Source organism: Chrysemys picta, chromosome 5 (assembly GCF_011386835.1).
Source record: "Chrysemys picta bellii isolate R12L10 chromosome 5, ASM1138683v2, whole genome shotgun sequence".
NCBI lineage: Eukaryota > Metazoa > Chordata > Testudines > Emydidae > Chrysemys > Chrysemys picta.
In genome coordinates, this window is record NC_088795.1 from 113,157,978 (window position 1) to 113,173,991 (window position 16,014).

Consider the following 16,014-nt stretch of genomic DNA (forward strand, 5'->3'; position numbering starts at 1 on the left):
GTTCCAATTTTACAGATGGGGAACGGAGGCACATCGAGGCTAAAGTGACTTGCCCCAGGTCACATAGCAAGTTTTTGGCAAAGCTGGGAACTGAACCCAAATTTCCCAAGTTTAGTCCAGTCCAGGGCTTTAGCTTATGGGAGGAAGGATGATTTGTGGTTGAGGCCATTTATACAAGTATCCCTCAATGCACACCCATAATAGTAATAGCAAAGCAATAGTAATACAGTAAGAACGTTTGAGAGTAGGTGGAGACGTAGGCAAGAAGAGGCCTGCAGTGGACTGGAAATGGTAAGCATCCTTGTTGGCAGTAGGTAGTGAAGAAGAACTGGAGGGCTAGAGTTATATTATAAATAGGGATGGGCAGAGGTTAACGTAGATTGAAAAAGGAGGTGGGACTCTCAGCACAACTGCCCCAGAGCAGGGAGAGCTGAGAGCAAGCACTGCTACCCCAAGCCAGTGAGAGGAAGGAGAGCTCCCTTCCACTTTTAGCAGCATCTAGTGAGCTGCCATTCCTTGCCATACCCCGCTTCTTACTTTAGCTCTTTATTGGGGACTCAGTGAGGTGTAAGGGGGCAGGCAAACTGTTCCAGATAGCTGGCGCACTGGAGATGGTGTAGAGAGAGGAAATGATAGAGTAGAGAACTGGGAAGACCCTAAAACCAATACTGTGGAAAGAGGAGGCAGGGTACAGGGAAACATGAGTGCATGTAGGTAGATTGGGATAGGGTCTTCAAGACAGGAAGAGAGTGGAACCACACCATTGGAGATATTTTCTAGCTGAGGTAGTGTGAACGTGTGATCCATCAGGAATTCATGTACAAGAAGAAAAGGAAAATGCTGTCCTTGCTTCTTATCACTGTAACCCTGTGACTAGCTGGCTACTTCTGACCCCAGTGGTGACAATGAGAATTCGACAATTGTGCTTTGCTTTGTGATATTATCTAAGCTTCTGGAACAAATTAAAAGCACATTTGAAAATAAAGGATACGTAACTGTGATCACAACAGAAAACAGCTTAAAAGTTGCCCTCAATTTCTGGAATCAGTGGACTGTCTGAAGAGGAAGAATATGTTGGCACTGGCGATAATGCTTGATCCACATGCCAAAGGCAGAATTCACACTACCCTCCTTCCCCCAGAAGATCCAAATTGCTAAAAATTTGTTCTGTTAAACAGAGTACATCATGACATACTGTCAGTCTACTGTAGTAACTTAGCTGTGTGGCATAAGGAAAATGTAGATCTTTTCTTTCCACCCCCTAGTGAAAACTCAGGCTGTTTTCATTGCAGTACAAGTGGCACTCCCTGTCATCAGATCTGCAGCTGTCCTCAACTGAAAGATGATTCTGGTAAAACTTTCTCTCTGACATGCCCACATTTAGCAGTATGAAGAGTGCTGCTTCAATGCAGATGGTGACATTGATACAGAAAGACCTTTCTCAGTATTGCCACTGTTGAGATCCTAACATTAATGGATGAATTTGAAAAGCATCTCAGATAACACATCTGCCCTTCAACTTGCAGCTCAAATTATTCTTCTTGATAGTCATGTGAATTAAGTAATTTAAAGAGTGAAATGTTTTCTTTCCATAAGACAACTGTGGATTGTCTTTCCCCTCCCCATTCCATCAGCAATAACTAGCAACAACTAACCCACAACTACAAAACAAAAAAATACTATGTGCCAGGTATGCTAAGTAGTATGTATGGTGCTGCTAATCTAGCTATAGAACCTTTCAGTAGGTTGATAGGAGAAGGGAAGGAAGAGAAGTAGTAAAACAGGTGAGAAGATGTTTTTCTTACTACTCATTTTCATTTAATCTCAACTCCTTAATGCTTCTAGGAAAGGGGAAAGCAGTGGACCGCATTCAGTCATTCTATGGCATTAGTACTGAATGCTGATGAGGCCAATGTTTGATGCAATATCAGATATTTTGTGGCTACAAAACGCACCAACACTTAACCTATTAAGGTACCAAGCAGATTGTACTATCTGATTATTCATAGATATCCAGTGATTCTGAGCCTGATCTGGCATTTCTGCTATTTTTACATGAGGGAGGAAGGGAGACCTTTCTCTCTCTCTCAAAGGCCCCATATTCTGGCAGTCTTCCTCCTTGCAAGACAAGCTGGATGCAAGTCCCAACAGAGTCTATCCACAGCTCTGTGACAGATGGTTAGAAAGGCACCAAGTAACTGTGTGGCATAGTCCAACCCCCAAGCATAGTGTAATGGCCCGATAGCACTCTCTCATCCTGCCATTCTGGGAGTCTAGACCCACATATGCTAGCACGTTGTACTGATATTTGATGCTAGACCCCCCCACACACCCTAAATCCCATATCTGATTTTGTATAGATCTTCACAGAACAGCTTGAGTACAGGCAGGGGTAAAATATTGATTTGGTGTACCTGACTGGAATGCTTAATGGAAACACAAACTTAATGGTTGTTTCCCTTCTGACTTTTGTGGATGGCTTTCCACATTCGCCATATAGCTCTTCATCCATTGTAGGGTACAGACACAGGGCCTGAATTTCACAAGAGATGCAACCTGGACACTGATTTTTGCAGTCACAATTTTGGGTCTGCAAATAATTTTGTCCAATATTTGATGACTGCAGTTAACTGTGGGTGCAGACAATAACAGTTACATATCTACTTACCAGACTGTACCTGCAAATTAGATAGATAGATATGCAAATGTTACAAACCAAAGCCCTGTTATTTCAGCATTTATCAGGGAGATTTGAAATGTGTCAGATACACAAACCCCAGGATCTATGGAAAGCTCTTACTCAACGTTTATATTCCTTTAATTTGATAACTCAAATTAGAGCATGTTGCTATAAACTATATTTACTGTGCTATAATTGGTAATGCAAAGTTTTGGGTACAGTATATAATATTGTGTTACTAATTATATTGTTATGAACATAGTTTAGAGCATTATTAATGCAGGCAATATCAATACTTAAAAGCATCGTTGGCAGACAGCAATAATATAGCTTCAGTAGGGGATGATCTATGACTGTAAGCATTAAATACTCTCCTACTTTAAAGTCATTAATCCCTACTTCCTTCAAATGCATTTAATTAAAAAGCTCCATTTTCCAGTAATTGCTGTTTTTATGTAACTCCAAAATGGAATTTTATTGAGGCACAAGGTCTTTTATATAAACATCCATCTGTCCACAGGGTAACAGTGGCTGGGACAAGTACTGTAGGTTGGGTGAGAAGTGGGGAGATTAGGGAAGAATCTGTGTCCCTGAAAGAACTCTGAACTCTTCCCCTATGTATAAAGGCTCTGGAGGATTTTTGCTTTCATAATTTTCATAAACATGTGAATTGCAGAATCAATAGATGAGAGAATCACAAACCCTGGATTTAGTGGCCAGACATGTTGTTTTACTATACATTTTTTCAAAGCTCTCATGTTTTCCTGCTTTTCAGACTTTGCACGGTAAAATATCATCTGCTATTCATATTGTTCCATTCTGTTTGCAAGTAGAATTAAGAGGGCCTCAGTAACGTAAACATAATAGAATCAGGCTGAGAAATATGACTAACAAAATTGAAAATGTTGGTATTAATACAGCTGGCATGCAAAAAGTATGAAATAAATGCATGAAAGTTTGTCAGCTTATTAATCATTCCATTATAAGTAGTGTTTCTACTTTCATTTCTCTAACATCTAACCACAGTTCATTGGCTATAGGCCAAAGTAGCTTTTGCATTGGCACATTACCACGTGGTGTAGTTCTGTATTTCTCTTCCATTTATTAGTGCTGCAGACTTCCTACAATTCAGTCTAAAAATAGAACTGGTTATGTGAAAAATACTGCATATGTGCCTGAGCTGCAGTATAGAAACAAGATGATTTTATGTGGACACGGGAAGAGATTCATGACAGAGAAACAGTTAGCTGGTTACACCCTGGAAAAAGCTTCCTTTTTACATGGTTGTAAATAAGATTATAGTTGCTATGTACATGTAACCTTCTGCAGATGGATGTGCTTCATTTTTGATATTGACTCAGTTTGTGTGGATGATTGTGCGGGCATGCATGTGTGCGTGTATATAAGTAAAGGGGGGTTATGACTTCTGGTACAGGAAACCTGGATATAAGAAAATGTGCTTTTAAAACAAAAAGCATAGTATGATGTTTTGATTTCCAGTATAAAGAAAGTGATTACATATGTGCTGTATGTTCTGAACTGCCATCTAAAATTAAACAGTAAATTATATACCATATTAAAATCTTTAGGGTGCTGCTAAATTATAGACCCATGTTCTTGTCAGGTGTGATCTAGTCATTCTTCTGTCTTAAGTATTTCTAAAGTTCCATTTGCTGTCTGAAGAACATTTCACCAAGAAAACATTCCTAAACTTATTTGCAAGTTTTAATATACCTGCATACTTAAAATTGTCAGCACTCAAATGCAATCTATACACCCTGTGATTTGTTTGGGATCAGCAATAGTTTGAACAAGACAAACAACATCCTAGAATCCATCTGAACCTAAGGGAGCTGCCAAGGACACAGGTGAAGAGAGATAGTGGATGCATTTTATAGTCCAAATGAAAAGCAGAAAAACTGATAAGGTCTCATTGTTGCACAAATAGAAAAAGCTAAGAGTTTGCATATCAGAAATATCAGGTGGTAGGATTTGACTCAGAACTGCCGTATAGTAGCTTGTTTGCCTTTTGGAGAAATTGAGAGGAAGGAAATGTCATGCAGCAACATCACACATGATAGTGATGGGAGATGGCAAGCAGGGAAATAGACCTTTCTCATGCTGTTTCCTAAAGATACTGTTTGGATTGAGTTTGCCAGCAGTTTACTAAGAAATTCTGATTAGTAAAAATCTGCACTTTGCGAAGAATAATAGAACATCTTTTGAAGTGCACATCATTGAGTGTTTTAACTTTAATTCAGTACGATGCAAGAAATAAAATTGGGCATTGTATTAGTGCTGGATACAATAATAAAGCTGTAAGCAATAGTGGTTTTGGACAATTTAGAAAAAATTGAATTAAAGAAGCTTTCAAATGTCACACACTTTTCATCAGGTCATAATAAGATAGATCAACAGATATGGGGTAGTTGCATTGATTCATATCGCATAATTGAATTGAGAGAGATCAGATCATAGGATGAGGTTTGGATCAAAAATATTAGGGTCAAGGTGCAGAGGTCCTCTCCTAAATATTGTGGGCCAACCTTATCCATGGCATAATGATGCATCTCCATCAAAGTCCAATGGAGTTGTACCTTACGTTAAGGTTGAATTTTTTCCAGTGACTTGATTTATGACAAGTTCTTTCAAATTGATACTCAGCATAATATAATTTGCAGGGGATCTTATCATCCAGTCAATGTGTTGCACCTCAATATAGTCTAAAACTAATGCTAAATTAAATTGCAAAGATCATTTTTATGCTCGCTCTTAAAATCATGAAGAGCGGATCTCAGACGTGCAAGATACTGATCATTGTGTATTGGCCATTGCCTAAGTGCAAGTGTGTCTGAGATGAGACACGTGCTGTGTCTGATGGTCTGCAGGAGGCTATGCCTTACGATAGGGCTTAAAATGGCTATATTAACCCTACTTTGTGATTATCCTCTCTGCTAAAGGAGAAGGCTGAAAGTGTTGGTTGTAGAGAATACCAGGAAACCCAGCATGGGAGGGATGAGGATAGAGTTCATCTGGAGGGACCATAAGAAGAGTTAGATGTTGAATTAATCACACTCTGGGTCTTCACAGATCTGAGAATCAGACCCAGCCAAAGATGAGATAAGCCTTTGGCTGAAAGAAGGGCTTTTGCCTTTGTTTGTTAAACTATGCCTATAAGATGCAGTTTGCCTTTGCAGTTCGGAATCCAAAATTGTATCTTATTCCCTGGGAACCAAGCACCCTCAGTTCACCTGGTTTGTCATCTGTAGAGTCCTGCATTCAATCCGCGATCCACAAAAATGATCTGCAGAGATAAAGCGAATATCCACAGATTTGCAGGGCTTTAGATATAAAATTTGGATCTGCATCCATCCACGATCATCATCTGGGAATAAAGAAAAGGCCCAGGTCACCTACAGCGTTGAGTTTTGGTATAGGGAGTAAAACGAGGTATGAGCCTGGCAGGAGTAAACTATTTGAAAAGCTCAGACAAATAAGATGGTGCCTCCCGAGGAAGGGCTTTAAGAATCATTTGTCCACTGTACAGAAGTCTAAAAATAATATAAATCTATTAGAAAAACAATATAAAAACTTCAAAGGGAGAAACACTAAACATAAGCAATAAAAGTACCTTTATAAACATATAAACTATGCATTAAAATAGAGTGATTAAGCATAATAACAAGGAAAGAAAAAAAAGCTACATTTTCAAAAAGCCTAAGGGAAAACAAGTCTCAAATGGGCTTAGCAGTGAAAAATTGGTAGGTCTAAAGCTTTTTATAAAACCTCAAGAGAAAGGCTCTTGCAAAGCAGGATCCCTCCCTACCCATGTCATAACATCATGAAGAGCATACTGCAAAACAGATAGATTAGGCAGATGTCAACCCCATCTCCAGAAACAGCTCCAGCATGAATGCTTCACCTGAAATGGAGAAAGGAGGGCATAGCTGGCTAGCGTGGCATACATTTAAAAGGTTCACACACCCCTGCCTGTGTAAACCAAAGATTCAAATAGGATTGCATATGTCCAGCAAAACGAATGCTAAACTCAGTGCAATGCGGTTAGAGGCATACAAAGAGGAGCAAAAAACGCAGTACGACTCCTGAGGAAGACTTTAAATGGGAGCTGGTGTGCTTGGATGTTCACAGAGCATTACAACAGCAGTTATATAACCATCCAAGCAGTGCCCTCTTGACCACAGGAGTACTGAAATGCCAAGCCCTTTTGTTAGTATGAGCAGGCTAATTGCCATAAACATGAGCCCTAACTTTTGAGGGAGGAGGTTCTTGTGTCTTCAAGGACAGTAAAATCCTTGCCCACCTAGGCTCATGCTGCTGTTGTCTTTGCTCCTGCCACTACTCAGATAGGGCAGGATTAAGAAGAAGAAGGTCTGGCAATGTAGTCACATACCCCTGCATTGGTCTTGAGCACAGTGGAGGGAAGGGCAGTAACTGGATGCCAATAGCTGGCAGATATTTAGAAATACTGCAATACAAAACACTAAAAAGGATTAGTAGCAGCCTTGGTCAGTGATATATTAGGAGTTAATTTTATTTTCTAGATGTCCATAATATAAGTATAGAAAATATTTAATTTGTAAAAGCTTTGCCCCCCCTGAAATGTTGCATCTTCTTTTCCATTCTCACAGTTACTGGGAGTTGAAATGGCTGCTGATACAGAGCGGTGTAAAAACATGATGAGCTCTGTAACTTGGGAACAATTTAGCAACTGAATACTGCATTATTGAGAAATCATTCCTTACCTGGGTGTTAGGCAGAAACTGGAGAGCCCTAGACTGACATTCAGGGCAGAGCATAGGATGAATAAACATAACCGAGCACTGAGTATTTACTGGTAAATCCAGGATGGAGATTCAGTAGTCCCAAATTGGCCAGTGGAATACTACAGGGTTGGAAACTCAAGGTAAGGTGACCCTAAATTTCAGGAGCTTTCTGCTGTAAATTGTATCGAGTTTCTCATATAGCCAAACAATGAAAGAAAAGAATAACAACTTGTTTAATGTGCAGCAGGCAAGCTGCATGGGCAAAACAGCCATATTCCTTCAAAGCTGCCAGAGGCAACACTCCAGGAGCATCTAAACAAATCTGTGCAACACTCAAGAGGCATGCAGGTGACCTCATCGAATTATTGTCTTCACCCATCTCTTCATCCCCCCCATCCCCAAATCTCTCCTGTCTCTGACATTTCCTTCTTGTCTTCACTGAAATAGTAATCTCTTCAGAGCAGGGGCTCCGTGATTTGTAAGTCACCATTCATACCTGTAATGCTATACAAGTAATAAATAATAACCTCTAGATTATAATAATCATTAATATTGTAAGTGTTCATTGAAAACTCCAGTTCTTAGCCTATTAGATAATCACGAGTATAGATGCTCACTGTGACAGGTCATCACATGAATCAAAGCCATACCCAGTATGGAATGGGGGGGGGTCATTAACGATATCCAGGGCCAGGGATCCAGGGTATATGGCAGTCTACTCCACAGCTCTGAAAATTGTCACAGAATCTGCCTCTTGCTGCAGAATTGTGCTCTGGAATCTCAGCTTCCATTTTTCATATGGTCGTGAAGTACTTGAAAATGTGAGCCAAATGTAACCTGATGCAGAGATACATCTTGCAGAGTCTTCAGAAAACCTAAACCAATAGCTCAGTCTTTTTAGTGGAAACCTCCAGCTGCTGTGCTTATCCCACATTCCTAAACTGCCTCCCATGCCCACCTCCAGGTACCAGAAGTTCAAACTGCTTCCTAACCAGGTGCCAAAAGTGCCACCTTAACCTTTGACAGAGGCTACAGAGCAGTTATGCACAGCAACACTGTCAGTCTTTGCATGGAAAAAACAGAAAATATAGGGACAGTAACAAATAAATGGAAATGAATATAAAAATAAATGACTCAGGGACTACCAGGTTACTGGACTACTTAGATTTTAGGCAGTGACCATTTTTTAGTTTTGTGTTTGTACAGCCCCTAGCACAATGGGATTCGTGTCTAGGACTGGGTCTCCTACGCACTACTACAATGCAAAGAATAAATACTGTACTGATTGAATTATTAATTTTCAGATTGTATTCACTACTTTTTAATTGAAATAAAACTCCTGCAGAATTTCCTGTCTGCCACATCAAAGTGCCAGAGAGTCCAGAAATCTAGAATTTAGGTTCAGCTGGCTGTGGGGCATGCAGGGCCTTGACTATATCTTGAAAAGGTCTAGTTAGTTTCCAAAATCTGAACAAATATACCATGGTACAGAGAATGTATTGTGGGTGCTGAAGAAGATGCAGTTAGGTACCAAGGAGTTGAGCTTAATTGTGTTTTGTGGCAGCAGAAATCTACCAAAATACTAATTTTGGTGTAGTGTTCAATATGTAGGAAGAATGACCCACTAAAAACACAGTGATGCAAGCGAGTCATAGTAGAGGTGACAAAACCAGGCAAGTGCTTAGAGCAAAGTAAAAAAACCAACCAAACAGTAAAACCACTGTGGGTAAAATTAGTACTAAAAAAGCACATTTATTTGGGGTCCTGAAAAATCTAAATACTTTTTTCATGCATGCTTAAATCTTTTTAATGGAACCCATTAAAGGCAGTTTTTAAGGTGAAAATCTATATTCACATGTGAATACTCACAAAGCACAAACTATTTTGTGTCATGCATTTTGCAGCCTGGCTAATGAAAGACGCAGCAATATGTTGCATGCTCCTGGGACGTTTCCATTCTGTTCTACAGAAGAATAATTAGACTAATTTTGAAAAAGTCATCAGCAGAGAGGTTTAAAGTGATCCCAAACCCTTCCTTCCTTTTATCTACCTCACCTAAGGGTACACCATATTCAGAGCTGCTGAGAGGTGATACTGTTTCAATACATTACTGCCATATGCTATTATACAGTGCTTTGAGGGCACAACAGAGGTCAAGCTTTCAAGGCTAGTTCTTCCCAGTGTGATATAATAGTATCCATATTGTGTCAATCAGCTGTTCACGGGGGTATCCATAACGATATGTAAAAATACCTGTGGGCCTCTGAAAAACACAGTGATTGGCTGTACCCGACCTGACGTTCAAATTTCAATTTCTTTGGTGAAATCTTGCTCCACTGAAGTCAGTGGGAGTTTTGCCATGGAATTTAATGGGGCCAGGATTTCATTCACTGTGTTAATTGAAATTAAAGCATTCTGTATAGAATATACACACAGTGCCATTGCAAAGTACACGCTGGAATGTGACAGTTCAACCTAAAAATTAAAGCAAAAATTTGTGTGTTCAGCTTTGTTTGTTATTAAGTCAGAACCTTTGAGGAGAACGAAAGAGCTGTAAAACAAAGCATTGAACCGTATCAAGATTGAACAGCCTATTCCAGGTATAATTTCACTGAATCTAAACTGGTGAACAATACTCAGCTTGAAATGTGGCGGGGGGGGGGGGGGGGGGGGGGGGGGGGGGGGAAGGCTGTCATTTTTATGAAGAGTTGTAAATCTGAGCTGCAACTGTTCCACAGTTTCCTCCATTTTCCAAGTGGCTGATACAGGCTCTCAGTTGGAAAAAGATGCCAGATATTGGAGAGTAAAAGCTGAATTATAATAAAACTTCAAGGAAGTCTCTAGCTGCTGGTGAATTTCTCACTCTTGTCTCAGACGAAATAATATTACGTCATCATATTCCACATCATTGTCTAGGTGTCATCTCCAATGAAATATTTAAAAAGTCCATGGTGATGAATGTAGCTTTTCCTTTTGAGGGGTGAAAGCAATGAGCCATAGACAGAGGCAGTCTCCCGCTAAACCTACTGCTTTGGGTGGAAATTTTGGAGTTGTTTTTATGACACATACTGACTAAATGGGTTTCTTGCTGTAAAGATATTGGCTTGCTGATTGTGATCCTTCTTACCACACATAAGTACTGCATGATTCCAAGTCCCACTGCATTCTCTTTAAAATGCAAAAAGCATTGATTGACAGAAATGAATGCAGTTCTTTTGTGCTCCATAGCATTTAAGTAGTGGGAAAAGTTTCTTAGCTGAGTTAGTTCTGCCATCTGCAGCTCATAACTGGCAGAGCTACAATAGCTTTTAAAAGAAACAATCTTATTCATGGAAAAATAAGCCTAGATTATATGAGCTGTAGCAACTCTGGTGGAGAAAAGAAGAGTGGCTGAAGAGAATGTTTGGGAATCAAAGTTAGAAACAAGAGACATAAACTTCTTACACGGTAGTGTGAAAGAGAATTTCCTCTAAACTGTGGTGCTATCACTATGCACTGATGTTCTCAAGTGAGTATAGAAAATCAGTGTTAGAACAAAAATCGAGGGGCCAAATCCATCCTTGGTGTTACGACAGTGAACCTCCAGGGCTGGATTTGGACCATTGTCTGTGAAAGCAGATTTTGGCCTTGTATTATCTATTATCTATCTATCGATGATTGAAGGACTACAGGAGCTTCCATACTGCCCCAAACACTTGGAAACATTCTTGACCCTGTCTGCTATGTCACCAACTCCCTCCTTAAAACAGTATTCTTTCTCTGAAGCCCATAAACAATAGCCTTCTGTGTAAAAAAAATGTAATAAAAAAAAGCAGAGCCTTCAAGATATGTGCATGTTTAACTCAATGTGATCTTCTCGTTCTTATCCTTGCCTTTCTTTCTTTCTTTTCTTTCACCATAGTGTCTAGTAGCAATAGTCATGGACCAGGACCCCGTTGTGCTAGGCAATATACCTTCCCTTCTCCGAGCTCCAAAGGCATATTGCTGCATATTCTCTCATATTTGATCTTACATTCTAATCTGATCATTGGATCAGTGTGGGTGCACCATAGGGCCCACTTGTAGTGCCGTTGAAGTCATTAGGACTCCACACAGGTGTGAGGGTCAAACCATGAGGATCCAGTTGCATGATTAACACCTAGAATGTAAGCTTATCAGCACAGTGGGTTTTTCTGTGGCTTTAAAGGGCCATGCTCACTTACGGCACATAGATTCTATTGGTACTCCTAGTAGTATTGTAGTAGTAGAAATAGTCAAATCCCATGGTCAGAGGTGCACTATAAAAACCTAGGTGGAGACTAATTATAATAATACTAGAATAGTAAGTGAAATGTATGGTACTTTTGGGGGTGTTTTAGTAATGCAGGGAGATTTTTTTCTGTTTAACTAACTTCCTCATTTTTGTGTACTTCCCCTTCCTGAAATTAAATGCTACAGTGTTGGGTGTTTTCCCCACCACAGAGATGTTAAATTTAATTTTATTATGGTCACTATTACCAAGCAGTCCAGCTATATTCACTACGTGGACCTGATCCTGTGCTCCACTTCGGACTAAATCAAGAATTGCCTCTCCTCTTGTGGGTTCCAGGAGTAGCTGCTCCAAGAAGCAGTCATTTAAGATGTCAAGAAATTTTATCTCTGCATCCCGTCCTGAGGTGATATGTACCTAGTCAATACGGGGAGAGTTGAAATCTCCCATTATTATTGAGTTGTTTATTTTAATAGCCTCTCTAATCTCCCTGAGCATTTCACAGTCACTATCCCCAACCTGATCAGGTGGTCAGTAATAGATCCCTACTGCTATATTACTTACAGACTCATACATCACTGCAGTAGAATATTTAATGTGTGTATCTTTCCCCATCAATAAAATTTGTATTGGGCTATCTAGAAAATGCTTATAGAGAAGATAATTATGTATTATTGTTATTATTGTATTATTAATAATAATATTAATTAATCATAAATGATTAGCATAATGATACTTAAGTAAGGATTGTTGCCATTAAGCATGATCTAAACCTTTGTAGAAAGTTAATAATTTTTTTAAAAAGATAACTAAAAGAATGAGATTATCTGATAAAGTCAGGAGAATATCAAACAATTATTTGAGAAAAATCACTTCATAAAATGGTGTGGTTAAATCTGGACTGCCATTTAGACTACTCACTTGTAAGTCAGGGTGACAGGTGCTTTAGGTCTGCATCTGCCCCTGTATTAAATGCATCTTATCCTTACGTTTTTAATCCAGCTCTTTGCTTGGACCAAGATACTGATTGTTGCTGGCAGATTCTTCAGACTTAGGATAATTGGACCATGATCCCTTCCTCTTTCAGGGATTTGTTCTTTGAGTCACTTCAGATTTCAAAAGGGTCTCAAAGGTCACCAAGAAAGACTGAAAGATTTAATATCAATCATTGTTAATCCAGTTCTTTTTACATGTGTCCAATTCACAGCAAGCTAGATGCATTTAAAATGAACTTGTCACTGCAGAGCACGGTACCTGTTATTCCTGAGGCATCCAGAACTGACCTCATGCTTTGCAGGGTCCAAGGCTCTGGAGAGAGAAATGTGCTGAGAATGTCCTGATTCCAGAACCAGAGGGGTTGTTCAAGCTAGACTGAGTTGCTAAATCAATCAGTACATGAGGGCAACAAGGAACCACTTTGAATGCTTGTGCTTATGACCAGTCCTGCAGGCATCTCTACCTTCTTCTGTGTTTCTTATCCAGTTATAATTTCTGTGTGAAATTAAATAGATTACAGACAGAATTATCATTTAAGAGATCTATAGATAGTAGTGACTCTGTAGTTTTCCCTAGTTACAATACGGGCAGCATAAACCCATATGACACAGGAGAAATTGTACTTGTGCATGGCCAGCAGTAAGTGGGTGCTATCCAGTTTATTGCACTGAATGCAGCATGTGTGATTATCTGCCTTGTAGGCAGGGGCATAGGTGTACATTCGGTGCAAGCAATTCATGGCTCTATGGGCTCTTGAAACCAGAGTGGCTGAATTGGAGGAACTAAAGGAGACAGAGAGATACATAGACAAGACATTCCAGGACACAGTAGACTGGACCCACCCCAAGTCTGACAGCCTCTGTGCTGTTGAGGAGGATGAAACTCTTGGGGAACAACATCAAATTGGCACAGAGGAAGACGATTCCATAGCTGGGACCCTCCTTCCAGATGATGTCATGGTATCCTCTCGCACTGAGGATACCCCTCCTGGGGAGGGGATTCCAGTTATTAAGAAGAGACAGATAACAGTAATGGGGGATTCGATTACTAGAACTATAGATAGTGGGGTTTGTGATGACTAGGAGAACCGCATAGTGTATTCCTGCTGGGTGCGAAGGTTGTGGACCTTTCGAGACATCTAGATAGACTTATGTGCAGTGGTAGGGAGGAGCAGGTAGTCATGGCACGTGTAAGTCCCAGTGTCATAGGGAAAGGAGGAGAGAGGTCCTGGAGGCCAAATTTAGGCTGGTCTCAACACAGACAGAACTATACTGTATTGGACACTCTCTATTAGCTAACTAGGAAAAGTCAAAACAAAAACCAGGAAAGTAATGACTGAGTTTCAAACTCTGCAAACACTTTAATGCTAAGTTGTTTTTAGATTCAATCATTCTTTCTGATTCTTTCAGTTGTGTGTAATATTGGAGCCAATGCAAGAACTGATGTCAAGACATAAAACTTACAATCTAAGTCCTCGGGACTGCCTGAAGACATGCTTGTTTCAAAAATGGCAGAGAATGGTGGCACCACCAGGTATGTTTTTCTCTATATTTTTATTGCACTTGTTGTTATTATTGAATGAATATAGAAACACTGAAAAACTTTGCTGACAATCCCCTAGTAAAGGAAATAACACAACTAAGTTAAGCACTATTCTAAACATAACCTTAGGCCATCTCTACACTTACCGGGGATCGACGCTGCTACAGTCAATGCAGCAGGGGTTAATTTAGCAGGTATAGTGAAGACCTGCTAAATTGACCACAGAGTGCTCTCTCACTCCACTGGAATGAGAAGATTAAGGTAAGTCAACGGGAGAGCATCTCCCATTGGCGCAGCATGGTGTAGACACTGCAGTAAGTCAACCTAAGCTACGTCAACTCCAGCTACATTATTCACGTAGCTGAAGTAGCGTAACTTAGGTCAATTTACCCCGGCTTTATAGACAAGGCCTTAGATATAATCTAATGGCATGTAATCTGACTCTGATGCTACATAATATGAAACAAGTTTTAGATGTATACACATTCAAATAGTTTTACAATGTGTGAGATATAATTCAGCATAAGTAAAAGATTATACATAATATATGAAATGCCCACTGGTTCCATTAGAATTCATAGTTTATATATTACAGCTTCCTGCTGTGACTCTGGAATTACAACTTCAAGTCATAATTAATAGTCTTCTAGTCTAATAAATTTTTACTTCTAGGCCTGAATTTTACTTCATTGATCAGAAACACAAAAATACCAAATTAAATTTAAATACCAAAAAAAAAAATTAAAATTGAAAGTGTGACCGGTTGGATCACAGAAACCAACTGATGTGCCAAGATTCCTTCTTCCCCTGTCTTCCCTGCCAGCTTGGGACTCCGGAACCCTGCCTGGTTGTGCCAGACACGCTTGCCGGCTACAAACATAGATCCAGGTCTGAACCACGTCCCACAAACTGCAGGCTTAACCGAAAGCAGTGTTCCTGTCTTTAACACCCAGATGCCCAGCTCCCAATGGGGTCCAAATCCCAAAATAAATCCATTTTGCCCTGTATAAAGCTTATACAGGATAAATTCATAAATTGTTTGCCCTCTATAACATTGATAGAGGGATATGCACATCTGTTTCTCTGCCCCCCCCCCCCCAAGGTATTAATGCATATTCTGGGTTAATTGCTAAGTAAAAAGTGATTTTATTAAATACAAAAAGTAGCATTTAAGTGGTTCCAAGTAGTAACAGACAGAACAAAGTGAATTACCAAGCAAAATAAAATAAAACACGCAAGTCTATGCCTAATACAATAAGAAAGTGATTACAGATGAAACCTCACCCTCAGAGATGTTCCAGTGAGCTTCCTTTTACAGACTAGCCTCCTTCTAGTCTGGGTCCAGCAATCACTTACACCCTCTGTAGTTACAGTCCTTTGTTCCAGTTTCTTTCAGGTATCCTTGGGGGTGGAGAGGCTATCTCTTGAGCCAGCTGAAGACAAAATGGAGGGATCTCCCAGAGGGTTAAATAGACTTTCTCTTGTGGGTGGACACCCCTCCCTCCCCCTGTGTACAATCCCAGCTACAAGATGGAGTTTTGGAGTCACATGGGCAAGTCACATGTCCATGCATATCTCAGAACTTACAGGTAGCAGCCATGGTTCACATGCTACCTTGAACATCCTCAAGTAGACTTCTTATGTGGATTGGAACCTTCCAAGATCCATTGTCTGTTAAGTGTTTCTTGATTGGGCACTTAACTTGCACATTCCTTTCTCAAGAAACTGACCAAATGCTTTACTAAGGCTACTTAGAAATCAAG

General features: G+C 39.9%; 1 protein-coding gene across 17 annotated transcripts in view; it reads left to right on the forward strand.

Moving 5' to 3' along the window:
• Positions 1-16,014, forward strand: part of LDB2 (LIM domain binding 2) — a 479,555-nt gene that overhangs the window by 452,829 nt on the left and 10,712 nt on the right. For all 17 annotated transcript variants that reach the window (XM_065597033.1, XM_008174141.4, XM_008174142.4 and 14 more), the window contains one exon: positions 14,119-14,242. In XM_065597033.1, coding sequence (XP_065453105.1) covers positions 14,119-14,242 — 124 coding nt within the window. The remainder of the gene's footprint in view (positions 1-14,118; positions 14,243-16,014) is intronic.